Source organism: Lepidochelys olivacea (genome assembly GCF_965140295.1).
Source record: "Lepidochelys olivacea isolate rLepOli2 genome assembly, chromosome: 15".
NCBI classification, from domain to species: Eukaryota; Metazoa; Chordata; order Testudines; family Cheloniidae; genus Lepidochelys; species Lepidochelys olivacea.
This window is the reverse complement of record NC_140425.1, coordinates 11252447-11273592: the sequence shown is the minus strand read 5'-3', so window position 1 is coordinate 11273592 and position 21146 is coordinate 11252447. Positions and strand designations below refer to the sequence as shown.

Below are 21146 nucleotides of genomic sequence, written 5' to 3'. Positions count from 1 at the left end.
TATCTCACAATACAATTTCTGTTTACCCGTGGCTGCAGCCTGGCTTCCCTTCAGCAAAGGGTGCAAAGCGTCAGTTTGTGGCGGGTGGGGAAGTGCACTGAATGGGTGCAGAGTTTTAAAATCTCTCCTGGCACCCTAAGGCCCGGGCTACACCGCTCTGTACTGGTGTAACTGTGCGGGTGAGGGATGTGGCTCCCCCGTTAACAGGGAGACCAGTGCAACCCCAGCGTGCCAGCAAGTGTAAAGGTGCCTTATGCCAGGGGTTCGCCACCTTTTTCCTCCTGAGAGCCCCCCCAACATGCGATCAAAACGCCCCGGCCCCCCGTGCCACAGGAACTGGCTTTCGGCAGCCGAAAGCCAGGCCCGGCGTTAGGGGCCAGCAAGCAGGGCCCGGCCTCGGGGCCCCTGCAAGGCTCAGGCTTCGGCCCCATGTGGTTGGGCTTTGGGGCCCCGGCGAGTCCCAGGCTGGCCCCGCGGGGCGGCCCCCCTGAAACCGGCTCCCGGGGCCCCCGGACTCCGGGCTGAGAAGCGCTGCTCGAGCACAGGCCCCCTCTCGGCTACAGACCCCCGGGGACGCGCCCGCAGAACCGGGGTCCCGGCTCCGGCGGCGGGGCCCGGCCCCAGGCGTCCCCGCCCCCGGGCCGCCCCGAGCGCCGCGATCCGGGCCTGGCTCCGCCGCCGCCGCCCCCCCGCGGCCATGTGACGGGAAGCAGCTGAGCGCGGCCGGGCGGCGCCTCCGGCTCCCTCCGGCCGGCCCCGGCCCCCCGCGCTCATGGGCCCGGCCCCGCCGACGGCCCCGGGCTCCCGTCTCGGCTCTCCCCGGGGCGCCCCTGCCCCCCGCCCGCCCGCGCACATGGAGGCGCCGCCCGGAGGCACCGCGGCGCAGGAGGCGGAAGGTGAGGGGGGCCCGGGCGGGGCGGGGCCGGGAGCGGAGGGGGGCCCGGACGGAGCGGAGCGGAGGGGGGCCGGGGCCGGAGCGGAGGGGGGCCCGGGCGGAGCGGAGGGGGGCCCGGGCGGGGCGGGGCGGGGCGGAGCGGAGGGGGGCCGGGGCCGGGGCCGGGGCCGGGGCCGGGGCTGGAAGTGGTTTCCGTCATATCCAGGGTTTGCAGTTTGGTTCAATGGCTCTCAGCCCCCCCGCTGTACACACTGCTCCAGCGGCACTGTGGGGAGGGGGGGTGCAGATGGGGCAGGGAGAGGGGCGCGGATGGGGGGTGCGGATGGGGGGTGCTGTGGGGGATGTGGGGAGGGGGGGTGCAGAATGGGTGGGGAGGGGGGTGCGGATGGGGGGTGCTGTGGGGGACGGGGGGAGGCTGGAGGGGGTGCAGAATGGGCAGGGAGAGGGGCACGGATGGGGGGTGTGGATGGGGGGGTGCTGTGGGGGACGGGGGGAGGCTGGAGGGGGTGCAGAATGGGCAGGGAGAGGGGCACGGATGGGGGGTGTGGATGGGGGGGTGCTGTGGGGGACGGGGGAGGCTGGAGGGGGTGCAGAATGGGCAGGGAGAGGGGCACGGATGGGGGGTGTGGATGGGGGGGTGCTGTGGGGGACGGGGGAGGCTGGAGGGGTGCAGAATGGGCAGGGAGAGGGGCGCAGATGGGGGGTCCTGTGGGGGACGGGGGAGGCTGGAGGGGGTGCAGAATGGGCAGGGAGAGGGGCGCGGATGGGGGGTGTGGATGGGGGTGCTGTGGGGGACAGGAAGGTTGGAGAGGGTGCAGAATGGGCAGGGAGGGGGTGCAGATGGGGGTGTTTGGATGGGGCGTGCTGTGGGGGACAGGGGAAGTGTTTGGAGGGGGTGCAGATGGGGTAGAGAGGGGGCACAGGTGGGGGTGTGGATGGGGGGTGCTGTGGGGGACAGGAAGGTTGGAGAGGATGCAGAATGGGCAGGGAGGGGGTGCAGATGGGGGTGTTTGGATGGGGCGTGCTGTGGGGGACAGGGGAAGTGTTTGGAGGGGGTGCAGATGGGGTAGAGAGGGGGCACAGGTGGGGGTGTGGATGGGGAGTGCTGTGGGGGACGGGGAGGTTGGAGGGGGTGCAGAATGGGCAGGGAGGGGGTGCAGATGAGGGTGTTTGGATGGGGCGTGCTGTGGGGGACGGGAAGTGTTTGGAGGGGGTGCAGATGGGGTAGAGAGGGGGCACAGGTGGGGGTGTGGATGGGGAGTGCTGTGGGGGACGGGGAGGTTGGAGGGGGTGCAGAATGGGCAGGGAGAGGGGGCACAGATGGGGGTGTTTGGATGGGGCATGCTGTGGGGGACGGGGAAGTGTTTGGAAGGGGTACAGATGGGACAGAGAGGGGGCACAGGTGGGGATGTGTGGATGGGGTGCTGTGGGGGACGGGGGAGGGAGTACTGGCAAGGGGAGTGTGTGGCGGAGAAAAGGGAGGGGGGCACACAGGGTGTTGGGGGGCAGTAATGTGAAGAGCAGGAGGCAGCTGCGGGAGGGAGGCAGGTGACCTGGGGTCCTGGGGGAAGTGGAGTGGAGCAGTACCGGCCTGGCCTCACAAACAGCCTGCCTGCTATGCCCAGGAGCCCTGATGGATTTGGGGGTAGCTAAAGTGTCCTCCTTCCTGCCAAGCGTGATCCTACCCCAGCCCCCAGCAGTGCAGCACGGGCAGCAGAGTCCTCGCCCCCAAAAGCCCCCTTGGCAGCTCTCCCTGCGTCCGGGTGGATCTCTGCTTCCCCTGCACCCTGTGTCCTGGGGCAGGCAGCACTGTGCCTTCTCCCTACGGTGCTGAGAAGCTGCGTGAACCTGTCCGGGGGGACAGCAGTGGGGGTGGGGTCACCTCAGTGTGGCTCTTGGCGTGGGGGGGCTTCACCTGCCCTTGTTTGGTGCACATGGGGGCGGATTTTCGAGGGACGCTCCCAAGTCAATTTCAGAAGATCTGTCTAAGATGCATTACCCAGCTGAGTCCTCTGCCAAGCTTAGTGGCTGTACAGCCACTTGGTCCTCGGTTTCAGGGTTTCTTGCCCCTGTTGCTGTGTGAAAGACCCAAACAAACCGAGCTTGGGGGAGAAGGGACTGAAGGCTGAGAGCCGTTTAAGGCACCATGGAGAAGAATCTTTCTCTGTCAGGTGCAGCGGCCTCGGGGTTACCTGAAACAACAGCAGGTAAAGCCTTTCCAGAGAGAGGGGTATTTTGGGGGTTTTTCTGGATGTGGTTACTCTCAGGTCACTTAAATTGTGTTGTTAGCTGGGTGCACAGGGCTTGATGTGTGCTGGCTCCTCAGCAAGGCTCCGTCTGCCTTAAGAGGAAGAAAAGAAAAAAAAAAAAAAAAAGCATTTCAGGAAACGATGGCTGGGAACACCTTGTATCTACACGCCAGGCGTTCGATGAGGGTTGGGTTTAAGGACTGGCTGCACACTTCGGAATAGGTCTTCAGCAGTGTCCCGTTGAGTCCATGCCGTCTACAGGGGGGTGTTTTTCTGTCCAGAGAAACAACAAGTGTTGCAATTGCAGTGCTGCATGTGGCGGTCTTATTTCCATCCCGCAGCCAGGGAAATGATCCCACAGCCCCTGCTCCTTGCACCAGGGCTGTGCGCTCTGGGCCAGGAGTCCCAGACTGTGCTGCTGTGGGGGCGATTTTCAGGAATGCTGATAACCCATATATCTCCCGTTGACGCCACACTGCAGAAAACCAGGCCTACTGTGTGTAAATGGTTCTGTTCAAAGCCGTGTTGCCATGAGGATGTGCGTGATGGTTGCAGAGATAATCATGGCAATAAATCATTCAATACACAGTGGCTGTACCTGCAGGAATCTCCTGCTTTTGAGCGGACATGTCTTCACTCGGAAACCGAACCCACGCTGACAATGGTTGTCAGTCATGGAAGGTGTTGAAAATGGTTTAAAGGCTAATGTAGACCAGAGAAAAAACATTTCACAAAGGAGCAGAGGCTGGATGAAAAGCATTTTCAGTAATAGGTGAATTTCCTAGCGTAGATGGCCCTTAGGAGACCTCTCCATTCATTCTGCTGACGTAGGAAAGCCTCTCTCAGGGGTAGCTGTTGCTGGGGTTGCAATGGGGAGGGGGAGAAAAGGGAATAGATAATCTTTATGCTTATAAATGGGTAGCCCTATTCTTACATCATATGTTACAGCAGGCATTTACCTTCACTTTTTGAGGGGTGAAATGTAACTTCATGGTCAATGTCAGACACTGGTATTTTATCAATATACAGTTTGTATTTAAAACCTACCAATCTCCTGCTACAAATCAGTAACTATACTGTATCCATTTGTTGGTATTAGATTTTTCTGTGTGTGTGTGTGACCGGCGTGTTATGGAAAAGCCATATTAAAGTGCACAACTTCTCTGTCCCTGTTGCAATTGTTTATTAAGCTGTACATTTTTTCCGAATGTATCTTTCACACCCATTCTCTGAAATCTAATACTGGGGAAAATTGCAAATGGTCATGATGGCTTGAGGGTCTCAACCAAGATGTTTCCTGTTCTACATACTGATTATGTCCCAGGGTTCCTTTGGTAAGAGTAGTGGCTTGCACTGCTGTTTTGGCCTGGAGTTTCCTCTCCCCGGTTGTGCAATGTGGCGTATATCTGTTGCCACCCTAGAGGTGGCTGCATTTCAGTGGTGGTCTGGGTTTGAAGTTTCTAAAAGGCTCTGGAATCAATTGGGATGAGAGGTGCTATTTACATATAAACTACTGTCACGCTGCCAGTCAAAACCGAATTGGAAAGTAACGTACTGCATTAGTTTTGGGGCATTGCCAGTGTGATTATTGTACAGTTCGCTCTGGTAGCATCTTCCATCCAAGGTTCTCAAACTGCATTGTAAGGTTCAATGAATTGTCACCTCTCCCAGATTTCCAAAGTAAGTGGTGATATCCCCGTTTTGCAGTTGGGGGAAACTGAGGCACAGAGGCGACGTGATTTGCTCAAGGTCAGAGTGAGTCTGTGACAGAATGGGACTAGAAACCTGGTCTCCTAGTCTGGTGTCCGAGGCACTGACATCCAGTCTCACTGAGTGCGGTAGTGCTGGGCCAATAGCTGTTCCGGTTTGGGATAAAGATGAGAATGGAATGGAGAGGGCTCCCTTCTGATTTTTTTTCAGCTCTTCCTGAAATCAACAATCCAAGATTCACTGAGGAACTCTCCCTCATTGCAAAGTATCAAAAAAGGGCACAGTCCCCCTGCATATCCCCCCCCCCCCCGCCCTTTTCCCTTTGCAGGTCACTTTCCAAATCCCTTGCTGTGTAAAACCTAGGGGTGACAGTGGACGAGAAGCTGGATATGAGTCAACAGTGTGCCCTTGTTGCCAAGAAAGCCAATGGCATTTTGGGGTGTATAAGTAGGGGCATTGCCAGCAGATCGAGGGACATGATCGTTCCCCTCTATTTGACATTGGTGAGGCCTCATCTGGAGTACTGTGTCCAGTTTTGGGCCCCCCACTACAAGAATGATGTGGAGAAATTGGAGCGAGTCCAGCGAAGGGCAACAAAAATGATTAGGGGCCTGGAACACATGAGTTACGAGGAGGGGCTGAGGGAACTGGGATTGTTTAGTCTACGGACGAGAAGAATGAGGGGGGGATTTGATAGCTGCTTTTAACTACCTGAAAAGTGGATCCAAAGAGGATGGATCTAGACTATTCTCAATGATAGCAGATGACAGAACGAGGAGTAATGGTCTCAAGTTGCAGTGGGGGAGGTTTAGGTTGGATATTAGGAAAAACTTTTTCACTAAGAGGGTGGTGAAACACTGGAATGCGTTACCTAGGGAGGGGGTGGAATCTCCTTCCTTAGAAGTTTTTAAGGTCAGGCTTGACAAAGCCCTGGCTGGGATGATTTAGTTGGGATTGGTCCTGCTCTGGGCAGGGGGTTAGACTAGATGGCCTCCAGAGGTCCCTTCCAACTCTGTTATTCTATGATTCTAGGTGCCCCAAAGGGAATGAACAGAACAGGTAATCATCAAGTGATCCATCCCTGGTCGCGCATTGCGAGCTTCTTCTGGCAAATACACTCTTGTGTCTCGTCCCAGAGTTCTGGTTTCAAACGTAGTTTAGCTCACAGGGGAGAATGAGTCATGTGGTGTCAGCCTAACACCTGGAGGGTGTTTCTCCATGTTACAAAACCATTGCTCAGCTTGGCGCAGTGGCTGGCCAGGAAAGTTTTCTGCGTCAAGGCTGCTTTGGAGCAAGGGCCTCATTCTGTTTCGGGCTTAAAGTACTGTCGAACTGCAGAGTTACGAACCCCTCGGGAATGGAGGTTGTTCGTAACTCTGAAATGTTCCGACCTCTGAACAAAACGTTACGGTGGTTCTTTCAAAGGTTTATAACTGAACATTGACTTAATCCAGCTTTGAAACTTTACTGTGCAGAAGAAAAATGCTGCCTTTCACCATCTTAATTTAAATGAAACAAGCCCAGAGACAGTTTCCTTACCGTCTCAAATCTTTTTTAAACGTTCCTTTTTATTTTTTTATTAGTTTACATTTAACACAGTACTGTACTGTCTTTGCTTTTTTGGGGTCTCTCTGCTGCTGCCTGATTGCGAACTTCTGGCTCCAGAGGAGGTGTGTGGTTGACTGGTCAGTTGTAACTCTGGTGTTTGTAACTCTGAGGTTCTACTGTTTGTTGCAGGACTCTAGGCAGTAGGTTGGTCTAGTTCAGTGACGGTAAATTTTACACGAACGTAAGGGGAATCTGTTGTTTAAAAAGCACCAATGCAGCAGGTGGCCGGTTTAATGGGATGCGATGTGACCTAACCAGCTGAATTGCCTCCCGGTGCCCTTATGAAAAGCTCCTAATGTGTACTTCTGGTATGGTAAAAGTACGCTGTTCATTGGTAAGGATGACCTCTTCTGTACGCTGTAACTGAGCTCAAAGAGGGGCTGAGAGATTGTGTTGCGGGGAGGGGAGATATAGGCCCATGTGTCCAATCTGAAGAGCCCACCTTGGACCGTGAGACCTCCCTCCAAGGGAGCTCGCTGGGTTGATTCTAGCCATGGGTAACAAGGCCATTTTACGCAAAGCTATAGGTCTCAGATTCAAACAGGGATTCTTGAAGCTTCTGAAGAGGAGCCTGTGACATTGGCAGTTCCAGTCTCTAGCTGGACTAGCCGCGAGAGTCGGATATGTGGTGTTTAACGTCTAAAGTGGCAAATCTTGGGAGCGCTAAAGCAGAACAGCAACCAGAGCCCGGCAGTAGAGCGGTTGCTAGTAGGAGACTGAGCCAGTTAGTAGTTAAATAATTACAGAGCTCATCACCCAGAGCCCTCAAAGCATTCCACACCTGAATATCTTCACAAATCTGGCTTGGGGTGACTTGCTGAAGGCCACACAGTAGCACTGGGAATAGAACTCGGGTCTCCTGCCTCGCAGGCTGGTGCCCTATACATCAGCCTATGCATGATACTCTGCTGTGGGAGGTTTCACGGGGGCTGCTTTTTCTCAAAATACATTGACATCTTCAGCTGGTCCTTAATGTTGATTTAGTTGGGGATTGGTCCTGCTTTGAGCAGGGGGTTGGACTAGATGACCTCCTGAGGTCCCTTCCAACCCTGATATTCTATGATTCTATGTCTTGAAAATGTGGTCTGGTGGGCCCAATGCTGCCCTGCTGAATTCCGTGGGAGCAGGACAGGGCCCAAAGTGACTCTCCCTAAGCTTGCAGAGGGAATGTCAGAGCTGGGGCTAGAATTTGGGAAGCCCAGTCCCCATACTCCAGCCACTAGACTATGCTGTTGCTTGCACGGCCTCATGATTGCTGCCGATCCTCGGCTTGGCAACGCTGCCATCCCCACACGTGTGCGTGGTCTTGGGTGGATGGTTAGCCCTGTCGCATGCTCTGTGAGTAACCATGCCATCTTGTTCCCCAGACGAGCCTCTCCTGCTGGCAGAGCTGAAGCCAGGGCGACCCCAGCAATATGACTGGAAGGCGAGCTGCGAGACGTGGAGCGTTGCGTTTTCCCCAGACGGCACCTGGTTTGCCTGGTCTCAGGGTCACTGTATAGTCAAGCTGATCCCTTGGCCGTTGGAGGAAGCTGAACTGTAAGTACCCTGCGGTGGCTCAGAGAGGGAGGACGTCTCTCCTGCTAGAGTCCATTGGCTGCTCTTCTGTAGCCCTCTCGCTCAGCGTCCCTCAGGGCTCAGCAAGCAGGGGTTAAGGAAGGCGAAGGACTGGAGATTAAACGAGGCCTCCCATAGCTCCTGCAGCATCAGGGTCCATCCCTCCGGGGGGAATTGATCCATGGGGTTAGCAGTGTCCTCCCATAAACCAGCCATCAAGGGAGTCTAGGTGCCCCCTAATAGGTGCTGTAACAGCTGAGTCTGGGTGCTGTTAGGGCCCCTCAGAGAGCTCTGCTGAGCCATGTTACAGGACTCTCTTAAAGATCCCCGCACCATAAGCTCCCAGGAGAACACCCAGCTGGAGCAGTGAAGGATTCCTGTTCACCCTACTGCGTCAGAACCAGCTCTGCTAGACAGAGCATGTGGCGTTTGCAGGACTAGCCACCGAGGCTGAGATTACAGATAAAGCGATAGGTAAGCTTGGGAGCGCTAACGGGGCAGTCAAAAGCCAAGGGATTCCCTATCACCACCACACCAGTTTAACCTTCCTGCATGCAAGAAAAGGAGTACTTGTGGCACTTTAGAGACTAACCAAGGTGCCACAAGTACCCCTTTTCTTTTTGCGAATACAGGCTAACACTGCTGTTACTCTGAAACCTTCCTGCATGCCCCCCTCTCACTATCAGACCACCCTGGGAGCTTGCTGTCTTGTTAACTGGCATTGCTCTGTGCATTCTTCTGGTAACATGTCACCAAATCTTCTGCAAAGGAAATGCTCCCCTGAGCCTGCAGCTATGAAACCTCATCCCTTTTATGGGTTAACTTGCTTGGTTTTGGCTTTTTTTAATTGGAGAATGAAACCTTTGCAAGAGATCACCTCAGCGAGGCAGCCATCCTGTCTTCAGAGACCACATGCCTCAGTTTCCTTCCCTTCCCCTGTGCTGGAAAACTACCTGCATTAAGCAGTCTGTTTTTGTCAGTCCCTTGAATGGTCAGATTTCACTGTAAAGGGGCTGTCCATGAATTATGTAATGCATCAGGGGGTGGGTGAGTCCTTCATTTTTCATGTTTGTTTCAGTGTTACAAAGGGTTACATGGGCATGGTGGGTCTTGAAAATCCCCCAAAATATGTTATGTAATATGTGGACAGTCCCAGACACTTCACTAATCATGCTTCACTGGAAAATCCCCACTCCATTATCAAAGTGGTAGGGTTAGTCACTTAACACAGGAGATGGTGCTTCAAGCTGTTTGGTTGAAAAGCAGCTTTCTATGCAGAGTTCTACGAATACATAGACTGGAGAACAGATTGCGTAAGGAGGTAAAATCCCTGAGGTGTGTCCCTGGGTGGGTGGTCCTTGCCCTTTTATCGGGGCTGTTGCAGCCTCCTGGGAGAGAAGAGAGGGGCAGTTCAGTTCTGCGTTGCTGGCTCCACTGACTCGTAGGCAAACCGGAACATGGGAACTTCACTTGGGGTGGGAAGTCAGGGTGTGGGGGAGTGAATCAAAGCTTGAGAAGGAGGATTCCTTCCTTGACATTTGAAGGGTCTTAGGGTGAAGTAGCAACATACAGGAGGTGCTGGGAGATCTGGTTTCAAGTTGGCACCCCTCCCTACACTGACGGCCTGGCAAGGGCACCTCTCTACCCATGGTACTTGTCTGGCCCCCATCCCGTAGTACCTGAGCACCGCACCTCACCTGTGTGGCAGGGCAGTGCTATTGTCCCCTGCTGCAGATGGGCAACTGAGGTACACAGGCTAAGTGACTCACCCAAGATCACATGGAGTCTGCGGCAGAGCAGGAAACTGAATGCAGGTCTCCTGAGTCCCAGGCCAGTGAATCCCTGGCCCTTCCTTCCTCTTCCCGTATGGCTTTCATTCAGCTGTCCTATGCACCTGCTAAGTTAAGGAGCCAAGTTAATGACCCCAAGCTGAGCTATGTGCCCCTGTTACGGGCAGGAAGGCAGCCCCGTGGTTGGTCTGTTTGGGGAGAGCGAGTAGATCCGGATAGGACAAGAATTTTAGAAGAGTAAGCAGCGACATGCTTTGAACTGTAAAAGCAGCTGTGCTGGAGTGGTCCGAGTTGTCAAAGCTTGTCTGTAATCAGCTCTGCTGAGGCCTTCTAGAGGATCAGCTCCACCTAGGGCCAGACACACAGAAAAAGCCCTGGTTTGACCAGACAGCTTCCTCTGGTTTCAGGCAGGGCAAACGACATTGGTTTAAACTGTGTCTTCACCTGCCTACGCTAGGGAGCTTGCTCCTGAGTCTGGCCACCGCTAGCTGAAATCCCCGGTGCAGACACAGCCCCTGAGCCACGCCTACCTAGCCGCGTGCAGTAGGCTCTAGTTCCCCTAGAGTGAATTAGGGTGGGTGGGGGAGGACGAGGCAGCACCTGCAGCTGCTGTAGGACCCGACAATCCTCTGCTCTCTGCAGAAGCTGCAAAGCCTCTGAACGCAAGAACCGTGGCGTCAAAGCCGACGTGAAAGGCGGAGGGGGCGCGAAGGAGAAGACGCTGGAATGTGGCCAGATTGTGTGGGGGCTGGCCTTCAGCTCCTGGCCTCCGTATGGCGATAAGGAGCAGGACGGCCTGCCGGCTCCGGGTCGGTCCTGTCTGATCCTTGCCACGGGACTCAATGACGGGCAGATTAAAGTCTGGGAGGTGCAAACAGGTGAGTGTGTGTGTGCGGGGGTTGGGGTGGCTTAAATCTGTTGGATTAATCCAGCTCCTGAGGAGAAGGATAGGGGCATCACTTCGTCCTGCAGTAGCCCTGCACTCGCTGTATCCCGGAGGGGGCTAGACAGTCTCTGCCTGCCTCTCCCCCTTCTCCACCACCCATGGAGTTTTTCTGGGCCCCTGAGCATGTTGGACTATAAGGTGGATAGAAAGCTGGCTAGATCATCGGGCTCAATGGGTAGTGATAATGGCTCCATGTCTAGTTGGCAGCTGGTATCAAGTGGAGTGCCCCAAGGGTCGGTCCTGAGGCCAGTTTTGTTCAATATCTTCATTAATGATCTGGAGGATGGCATGGACTGCACCCTCAGCAAGTTTGCAGATGACACTAAGCTGGGAGGAGTGGTAGATATGCTGGAGGGTAGGGATAGGATACAGAGGGACCTAGATAAATTAGAGGATTGGGCCTAAAGAAATCTGATGAGGTTCAACAAGGACAAGTGTAGAGTCCTGCACTTAGGACGGAAGAACCCCATGCACCGCTACAGACTAGGGACCGAGTGGGTAGGCAGCAGAGCTGCAGAAAAGGACCTAGGGGTTACAGTGGACGAGAAGCTGGATATGCGTCAACAGTGTGCCCTTGTTGCCAAGAAAGCCAATGGTATTTTGGGATGTATAAGTTGGAGCATTGCCAGCAGATCGAGGGACGTGATCGTTCCCCTCTATTCGACATTAGTGAGGCTTCATCTGGAGTTACCTTGTCCAGTTTTGGGCCCCACACTACAAAAAGGATGTGGAAAAATTGAAAAGCATCCAGTGGAGGGCAACAAAAATTATTAGGGGGCTGGAGCACATGACTTATGAGGAGAGGCTGAGGGAACTGGGATTGTTTAGTCTGCAGAAGAGAAGAATGAGCGGGGATTTGATAGATGCTTTCAGCCACCTGAAAGGGGGTTCCAAAGAGGAAGACTCTAGACTGTTCTCAGTGGTACCAGATGACAGAACGAGGAGTAATGGTCTCAAGTTGCAGTGGGGGAGGTTTAGGTTGGATATTAGGAAAACCTTTTTCACGAGGAGGGTGGTGAAACACTGGAATGCGTTACCTAGGGAGGTGGTGGAATCTCCTTTCTTAGAAGTTTTTAAGGTCAGGCTTGACAAAGCCCTAGCTGGGATGATTTAGTTGGTGTTGGTCCTGCTTTGGGCAGGGGGTTGGACTAGATGACCTCCTGAGGTCCCTTCCAACCCTGATATTCTATGATTCCTAGTATTCCCCAGCTCTGATTCTCACATTGCAGCTCCTCTCCGATCCGAGCGGGCCTGGCCTGGCCCAGTGTGCCCCTTGAACCTGTCAGTGCTGCTTCTAAATCATCTGGCAGCAGCCATTCCAAACCTTCCCTCCCAGCCTCTGCTTGCGTGAGGAAGTAGGAGAGCTAGCCATGGCTGTGGTGGGTGGGTCACTGAGCCTGCCTTCTCTGTTACCACTACGGGTCCCTTTCTCCTTCTGGGCAGCAGATCAGAACTACAGCGGCCACTCCCTGCCAGTGGGGATGGCCTGGGGGCAGAGGAGACAGGCAGGTTGGGACTCCTGCCCATTCTCCCACAGGAGTAGCCAGTAACATTGACGTTCTGTGAACTTGACGTTTTGCCCACCGTCTCGCTTCCTGGTAGCGTGGGACAGGCTGCGTACATAATCCTTAGGGCAATAGGAGTTTGCTGGTGGCTAACGAAACTCTGCCCCGTGTTTGACTACATCCCTCGCCAGCTTTCGCAATGCCCTCGAAGCTGGAAAGTGCAGCTGGCAGCGAGGGATGTGTGTCCCTGGAGCTGCCCTGACGAGCACGTCTGTCCAACGCAGGCGGCGTTCCTGCAGGCGAGGCGAGACATGCTTGTGTCTGTGCCCATGGTGAGACCGTACTGAGCTGTGTGCTCGTGTCTGCAGGGCGCTTGCTTTTCAGTCTCTCCGGGCACCTGGACGTCGTGAGGGACCTGAGCTTCGCTCCCAATGGAAGCCTGATTCTAGTCTCTGCATCCCGGGACAAGACCCTCCGCATCTGGGACCTGAGCAGAGATGGTACGAGTAAGTGCACACGTCCCCGGGGGGTGTTCAGGTGGTGGGCCTCAGACTCTCAGGTCGTTACGAGTAAGGCTACGATTTGGTCACGGCAGTCACGGATTCCGTGACTTTACCGGACCTCTGTGACTTCTTTGGCTTCAGCTGTCAGTGGCTTGTGGCGGGGGCTGTGGCCGGAGCTGCGTGCCCTGCCCTGCCCTGTGGCCGGGGCTGCAGAGGGGGCAGTGCGCCCCCCTTAAGGCTTCCCAGGGCCGTGCGCCTGTGGCTGGGGTTGGAGCCTGGACTGTGTGCCCCAGCCCCGCAGCTGCGGCTAGCTCTGGAGCAGGTGCTGTGCACACCCCTCCCCCACCCCGTGGCTGCAGCCACTGGAGCCATGGCTGTACCCCCTCCATGGTGGGGTGGCTCGGCCTGTCAATCCCCCCACCATGGGACTCTAGCTATCATTCCTCTCCCCCACCTAGCCCTGCCCCCCCGGTTATTTTTTGTAAAGTCACAGGCTCCTGTGAATTTTTGTTTATTACCCGTGGCCTGTCCCTGGCTTTTACTAAAAATAACCATAGCAAACTCTTAGCTTTATTTATGAGCCCTTGTGCTACACTGGTATCGTCCAGAGGAGGGGCTCTGCTCTGCTTGGATGCCAGCAGGACTTTGCTGTCAGAGGTCCGCGCCCCCATTATGAAGGCGCTGAGCAGTTCGATCCCAGCTCATTGAAAGCACTTTGAACCTAACTCTGTGGAGACTCAAGGGAGCCAGGATCGAACGCGCTGAGTTACCGTAGCACAAGTGAGCGGCAAGTGGAGCGAACTCCTGTTTTCCCCCTGCGTGGGTGAGGGATGCCCAGCATGTTAGGAATGCTGGAGGCTGACTGAGGGCATGTCTGCTCTGCAATCCAGGGCGTGGGTCTGGCTTGAGCAGACCTGCCCGAGCTAGCTAGCTTCGCTCTAGGTAGCATGGGTGCCAGAGCAACAGAGCTTCAGCACGGGCTGTGCCAGCCCCCCTGGAACCGTGGGTAATTACTTGCGTGGCTAGCCTGTGCCAAGCTCCATGCAGCCGCGGCTCTGCTACTCCGGTACCCAAGCTAGCTAGATTAAAGCTAGCTTGGGTATGTCTACACAAGCCACAGTCGCACCCGTGATTGCAGTGTAGACACTCCCTGAGAATAAACCCAATGCAGCAGAGAGAGCGTCCGCATGGGGAAATCTATCGGATCTAATCTAGTCTGAGACACCCCACTTCCTTACTTGGAAGGCTGGCTTCAGAGAGAGCAGGTGGAAGTAGGAATGAGCCCTCCAGCTCTCCCTGTCTCTGGACTGGAGGCTCTTCTCACAAACTGTTACTGCCATCCCCAGGTAAGCAGGTCCAGGTGCTGTCTGGCCACACGCAGTGGGTGTACTGCTGCTCCATCTCCCCTGACTGCAGCATGCTCTGCTCTGCGGCTGGAGAGAAATCGGTGAGTCTTGCCTATTATTGGCAGGGAGGGAGCGTGGTTTCATTTCTTGCCCGTTCAGCTGTCGGAGAGCCCACCTGCTCCTCCGTAGTGCAGACAAGCTGGCTTAGTGGTGTGTGCTGGCCCTCAGGTCAGCTCTTGTGAATGGACCGGCCTTGTGTTTTTATGCCCCTGATTGTTACCCATCTTGCTCTTCTGCCATCCCAGCCCTTCTCCCTGATGCACTGGTGGTTCTGTTCCATGGACTGGTCAGCAGGGGTCACCCTTGTGCATTGTACCCCTGTCCCATCCCTCACAGTATCTGCCCTTTGTCTTTCCCAGGTGCGGTATCCTGTCCTCCCCCACTCCACGGTGCTAGAGTCCCACAGAGTCCAAAGCCTCGTCCTCTTCGCTGTGTCTCACGCCCAGGGCTGCTGCTTGCTCAGCCCATGGGGGATGAGGGGAAGGGGCGGGCTGAGCCGAGAGCTGGTGTGCGTCAGAGTGGTGATGCCCGCATGAGCAGTGCCTATTCCCCCCCCCCCCGCCCCCCGGTGTCTCAGGAGCGAACGTTTGGCTGGTGATGTCCCATGAGGGATGATAAGAGAGATCCTTCTCTCCCTAGCATTCCCAGTCAAGGGGCTGCTCCCCTCCCATGAGCCGAAATTGTAACCCTCCCCCTGTGCACTCCCCCCCCCAGGCCTTCCTGTGGAGCATGTGCTCCTACACCCTCATCAGGAAACTGGAAGGGCACCAGAGCAGCGTGGTGTCATGCGACTTCTCCCCCGACTCTGCTCTGCTGGTCACCGCCTCCTACGACACCTGTGTGATCATGTGGGACCCCTACACAGGGGAGCAGCTGAGAACGCTTCGGTAAGGAGGGTGGCCCCGGGAGCTTTCTGGGCATCAAGCGAGCACAGGGGCATTGGGGAGAGGGAGCGCTGGCGGAGAGCACGTCTGAGGGTGCTCCGGTATTTGAAGCTACTTGGCCTAGGGGCTCCTGCACGCTGCTAGCTGCATTCCCCCTGCTGTGCATATCGGTCTGTGCCGCTCCTCCCCAGGAGGGAGAAGAAGGTAAACGAATGGCCCTTTCCCATACACGAGGGTAGGTGGCTGCCTGTTACTGCTTTGTGTTGCTCTCACAGCATGGGAGGGAAGAGATGGCCCCAGCACTTTCCCCGTGGTGCATTGGAGTCTGTGATGAGTGCCTGGCCCTAGCCCTCCCACTGCTAGCACTGGGGCACTTTCCTTCCCAGTTTTTAAAGAGCAGCCCGGGGACTGGACAGCTCTCGCCATGGAAGGACACGCAGTCTGTGGCATGCTCGCGGCCAGGGAAATGCACGTTTCACAGTGACACCTGTGAACTGTGCTCCAATACCAGTGACGAGGACTCTCGGAACGCAGGAGCTCTGATTTACCATGTGTCCATCCCCCCAACAACACCCCCCCCCCCAGCAGCCGTACGGGCCAGGGCTCCAGTGTAGCTCAAATGGACGTGGTGAGTGAGCTCTTCCTTTTCCCTCCTGCTTAGCCACGTGCCGCTGCCCCCGGCATTGGACTATGGCAGTGACATCCATGCCAGCTCCCTGAGGTCCGTGTGCTTCTCTCCGGAAGGCTTGTATCTTGCTACAGTGGCAGATGACAGGTGAGGGACTTGGTATCTTATGGCTGCCTACTGCAGGGTCTCTGCCAGAGCAGTTAAGATGAGCTGCAGAGCTCTTCTCGGCTTCTGGTCCTCAGCTTTCCAGCAGGGACCTCTGCCTTTTGAAGCTGGCTGCTTCTGCCAGTGCCGGGGCTTTCAGAGCAGCATGACTTGACTCTGGTCTTGGTTTGATGTGTCTTTGGGACCTTGTTCGTTTGTCCTGACACCACAGCTGCCGGGGGCTGTAGACTGCCCATCACAGGTAGTTGTGTGTAACTCCTCTTTGGACATGGCTGCCTGGTTGCCATGGTGACAAGGCCTAAAAGTAGGATGAGCAGGTAAACCGCTGGCTCAGGTGTGTATGCCAGTGCCCTACCCAAGAGGGGGGTTGATGGGTGTCGCCACCATCACCTTCCCAAGACCAGTGTCTTGTTGGGCTACACGCCATGAAGCACTAACAGCATCCTGACTTGCCATAAATTAAGTTCTGCTGCCTCCACCCCCCTGGTGCTGTCAGCTGCCTTGGAAATCTGGGGGGGAACCTAGAGAGGATTCCTTGCAGATCGAGAGCCTATTGTGGGCTAAAATCAGGACTGTAACTTCTTGCTACTGCTTTTTGTCCAGTGTCTGTCCACTGTACAGGCAAACTCCCCAGCTCCTTGTCCCAAGGGGCTTTGCAAGGTTCTGTGTGCTTTTACAGAACCATTCTTTTTGCATGTCGGGGATGGTGACCCTGGGAATGTCCCTGTGGAGATGGGGCTAACCCTGCTGTTGAATCATCAGCCAGATTACCGTCTGAGCCAGGTCAAGCTGGCAAGGGTGGTGTGTGTTGGTCCTTTTGTCCCAGCTGGTGCTGGTATCTCTATTACTTTTTTTGTCTGGGAGAAGGGTTAGGTAAATGGAAGTTCTCAGAAGCGGAAACCTCTTCCATCCACCCAGTTCGCTTATGGGCCACGGTCACAGTCAAGATACTGGGCAAGGTGGGCCATGGTCTGACCCAGCATGGCTGCTCTTCTACGTTCTTATGACCTTGAGCCAAGTCGCTTTATCTCTGCCTCAGTTTAAGCCCCTCTAAAATGGGTATAATGCCTGCCTCACAGTGGAGTCATGAAGCTGAAGTAGCCTTGTAAATTGCTTGGAGGCCTATGGATGAAATTTTCTTTAGAAATGTGTGTGCTTATTTTAACTTTGACGGCTGAGAATTTATTTTAGCTGATGCAGTTGGAGTAGCTAGTGCCACTTAGGTTTGTAAACTCCAGGGCCATCATCGTGCTTTTCTTTCTCTCCTTTAGACTCCTGAGGATCTGGGATTTGGAACTAAGAACTCCAGTGGCATTTGCACCCATGACCAATGGCCTGTGCTGTGTCTACTTCCCACACGGCGGGTTTATTGCCACAGGGTGTGTATGTTCTGTGCCAGCCCGTGGGACGTGCTCTGCCGAGAGCACACTCTGTTTGCGCTAAGTTTGGGGTGAGGGAGGTGGGGGAATGGGACTCCACCTTAACCTGAAATGGCTGCTGTTGTCTCAAAAGTGGGCATCCTCAGGCCCGGTCTCCGCTATAGGCTTCTGCCAGCACACAGCTGGGCTACACCCCTGACCGACACAGCTGCGCTGGCAGAAGTCCGAGCGTAGATGCTAGAGCAGCCCTTCTATCAGTAGAAGGTGCTTTGCTCCTGGGGGGTGGGGGTGTTTGACCATACCAGTACAAAGCACAGGGCTGCTGGTATAGCTGTGTCCACACTAGCACCTAGCTGGTGTTTTACAACACGATTCCTATACTGGAGTAGGGCTCCAAGTGTGGACATGACCTTGGTGCCAGGAAAGAGCGATGTTGAAAAATCCTGTGCTTGGAGCATTGTCTTCCCTCCCAATTCCCTACTCACCAAGCTTGGTTGGGTTCCTGCCTTATTCTTCCATCTCAGCTAGCAGCCCCCATGTGCATGTCCTGTCCCCCCCACCCCGGGACTCTAGGGTTCAGCAGTGAGCTGGGATGTTGCAGTCAGCCTTTCTCCTGTGTGTCTGCAGCAGCCTCTGCCGGAACACACTGTGACAGTCCAGCTTTCTCAACCAGGCATGAGAGGCCTTGAGTGCGAGGTTTCTCTGGAGTGTGCAGGATGGGCTCTCATGAAGTCATCCCAGTCAGGGGTGGGGAAAAGGGGTGCGAGTGAGAGCCTGTGGTCTCCCACGGAGAGGAAAATCTGCAAGGAGGTTGCAAGCGCGTGGTCCGTGATTGATGACTATCCACTTCCTAAAAGCCCCGTGAGGGCAGCTTTTTCTTTCCTCCCCATGCAGGAGCGGGGTCAGGGCCACAGTCGCCAACTTTCACAATAAGCCAAAAATCAAGCTCATCCCATTTCAAAACAAGCCAATCCCTAAGAACCCCAACACTCTGTGACTGGCCCCCCCGGCATGCAGTCTGGGACTGTGGGGGGCCCTCTGTACATCCCTGACTCTCTCCCCCCTGGCCCCTGCTCGCTGGGAGCTGATTTAAAAAAAAAAAAAAAAAAAGCTGCTACAAGCCAAAACCTAGCCAAGAGGGGAGTTGGATTAAGCCAAAAACAAGCCCAATTTCTGCTTTCCCCCCACTCCCGGGTTTGGCATGTCTGGTCAGGGCACACATGCTGTTTGTTCAGATGCTGAGCTGCGTGGATGCTAACCTTTATCCTTGGTCTCTTGTTGCAGGACAAGAGATGGCCATGTCCAGTTCTGGAGTGCCCCCAAGGTCCTCTCATCACTTAAGCACTTGTGCCGTAAAGCTCTCCGCACCTTCCTAACAACGTACCAGGTGCTAGCACTACCCATTCCCAAGAAAATGAAAGAGTTCCTCACCTACAGGACCTTTTAAACCCTGTGTAGTACATGGGGTCCAAAGAAACCTGGAGGTGGCTGGCTTCCTTCCTTCCGAGCTTTGTTCTGGAACGGAGGAGCAGCTGGGGTTATAAAATGGTCACAAAGACCCACTATGTGCTATGGTTCTAGTGCAAGAAGGATTTCTGTTCCTCTGTTTGAGGCGTATCTTTGACCATGTAGGTTATTTTAATAAGAGAACCCAGCAAAAACATGCAGTGGGCTAGTTGATTGAGCTTTGAATTTGTTAGAACTCAATTCTCAGACAAGGAGGGGCAAGAGTTCTATGCAAGTGATCCATCCATTCAAGCAATGGCTGTGCAGGGCGTTGGATTCGGAAGGGCCCTGCCAACAGCAACGCAAGCTTCAATTCTCTCTCGGTGCTTTCACGTCAAGTGCAATTGCTGAACATTGTGTGTTAAAAGCTAGAGGGCTCTGAGAAGCCGCCTTCACTGGTATGGCAATCCAAACTCAAACCGGCACTTTCATGAATGGGAAACTGTGTCCCCTAGTTGAATTACTAAATGAGGCAGTGGCTTTCATGTTTATTACTTTCTTTGGCCTGGTTCCAAGATGGCTGAACCTGAACAAGTCTCTGTGTTGTGGGCAAAGACTTCAAAATAAAAGGTTTGTTTCCCCCTTTTGAAGAGTTAGAGATGCTCTTCCTAGAGCCATTTTTTGGGTGACAAAAGTACACGGCCCTGAGGGAGACCCAAACGTTCAGTTGCAGGGGCCTGGTGTGGAGTGAAAGATCCCCTTAATACTAGTGTGGCTGCCAGAATGAAATTGGCTTAATCAGCCCACTTGGCAGAAACACAAGTACTTGTGGTTTGGTTATGTGGTGTAAGGCAGATGTCTCCTGTGTGTGTAATGGAAAGATGAACACCTTAAGGACAGTGACTGGGGGTCAGGACGTGCTCTGCACCAAGCCAGCTGCTGGTCTGGTTTTGTGAAAATGATTTCAACTTTGGGCAGCTTTTTAATTTGTATCCCCCTGGCATACACTAATTGTGACAGAGCCTGGCTAGTTGGCATTATGGGGGAGGCCAAGCATGAACTTGTTAAATTTGCAAATGTGTGTGTGTGTCGGGGGGAGGGAAGGGGCAGATTTAATAACAACCACTAACTACCAGAACTGATTTGTTCACTTATTTTGACAAGTCTCATTGGATAATTCACTAATGTACTATCCCAGTAAATGTTCTGTGGCCCTGTTTTTAAGAATGGTGAATTCTTGGCACTATAGTCACTTCTTACACTTGGCAGAGAGACAGCAGCTGACAGGGCTCTATTGTCCTGTTCTTGTGCTGCTTGCTCACTTTCTCTCCAGCCAAAGTACTGCTTTTTGGAGTCTAATTTCCAGGGAGTTTTCCAGGCAGGGCTAATGACTCATGTGTACTGTATCAAAGAGGGGTGTGTGAGAGAAGCCGTCTCTCATACACCTGTTTCATTTGGGCTAGTTTCTGGCAGCAGTAACAGTACATGCTTTGTCATAATTGCTCCAGTCCCCCTTTTTATAATTACCCATGTATATACTGCCGTGCAACTGGAAGGGCTGTAAGCTACTTCAGAACACATGGCCATGACTGACAGGACAGGCTAACAACTTCCCCTTTTTAGAAAGATTAAATGTGGAATCTAGCCTAAAGAGACTAAGCTTTTAATATCCTTAAATCTTGCAAAAATACCCCCAAACCTTAAGTGCCACTGGACTTTCTGTTAAGGAGCACAAGTGACAGTATGGGTTAATTGGAAGACTGCTTGCTGTCCACACCATGCTGCTGTAATAGTAAAACAAAGGGGAAAGTGCCCCCTTTGAGTGGCGTGCCTCAGATTGGGTGAAGCTAGGTCTGATCCAGCGAACCTAAAACCAATGTGTTCAAGTTCTGAACAAGAGCTCATTAAAAGATCACAGCAGCAAAAGGAGCCCTTTCTCTAATGCTGGGAGCAAGGGTAGTGGGGGGAGGGAGCGTTGTCCCTTTAAACTAGCAGTTTTCTTGAAGATAGATCTTGGCCAGCAACTCTGAGCCCCATATGTGCACTGAACCTGTCTAGCAGAAAGGGGTGGTGAAATCCCCATCTGCACTGAAGAGCAGTCTCAACAAACCAGCCACTTGTTATACCTCAGTACCACAGCTGACCACCTCAGCAGCACCATGGGTACATGGAGCATCGCTCTCTAAGCTAGTAGAATGACTGGACCCTATCACTCACAGCTCTTCAATTGTGAATTTCTTCTGCATTGTATGTAAAGAGCATCCTGGGACACAGATGGGCCCAGTCGAGCATCCTGATTGACGAAGTTGAAGATGGCCTTAATTTTTACTTGACCACGATCTGTAGTATTGCTGTCATGTACACAGGAGCCGGAGATGTTTTTACAAACTTCAAGAGGCAAAATAAATGTTTCCCTTTCCTACAACTGATTACTAGTATGTCGTCATTCCTAGGTTGTAACTACACTAACCTACT

At 54.1% G+C, this 21146-nt stretch overlaps 1 protein-coding gene across 2 annotated transcripts; it reads left to right on the top strand.

Moving 5' to 3' along the window:
- The first annotated feature begins 740 nt into the window (after positions 1 to 740).
- WSB2 (WD repeat and SOCS box containing 2) lies at positions 741 to 21096 on the top strand. Of its 2 annotated transcripts, none has more exons than XM_084649293.1 (9): positions 741 to 896; positions 7830 to 8001; positions 10452 to 10687; positions 12629 to 12760; positions 14110 to 14210; positions 14884 to 15056; positions 15715 to 15828; positions 17118 to 17225; positions 18510 to 21096. In XM_084649293.1, the coding sequence occupies exons 1-9, from the start codon at positions 773 to 775 to the stop codon at positions 18670 to 18672; spliced, it is 1323 nt and encodes a 440-aa protein (XP_084505419.1). In that variant the 5' UTR covers positions 741 to 772; the 3' UTR covers positions 18673 to 21096. The 2 variants fall into 2 exon arrangements, with proteins under 2 accessions (XP_084505419.1, XP_084505418.1); XM_084649292.1 differs by having other exon boundaries at positions 12629 to 12766.
- The last annotated feature ends 50 nt before the right edge of the window (positions 21097 to 21146 follow it).

Bases quoted from the DNA above. Each gene is read 5' to 3' on its own strand.
- WSB2 (XM_084649292.1), top strand. From the start codon at position 773: ATGGGCCCGGCCCCGCCGACGGCCCCGGGCTCCCGTCTCGGCTCTCCC. The intron at 14,211-14,883 runs GTGAGTCTTGCC...TCCCCCCCCCAG, and splicing joins CTGCGGCTGGAGAGAAATCG to GCCTTCCTGTGGAGCATGTG. The intron at 17,226-18,509 runs GTGTGTATGTTC...CTCTTGTTGCAG, and splicing joins GGCGGGTTTATTGCCACAGG to GACAAGAGATGGCCATGTCC.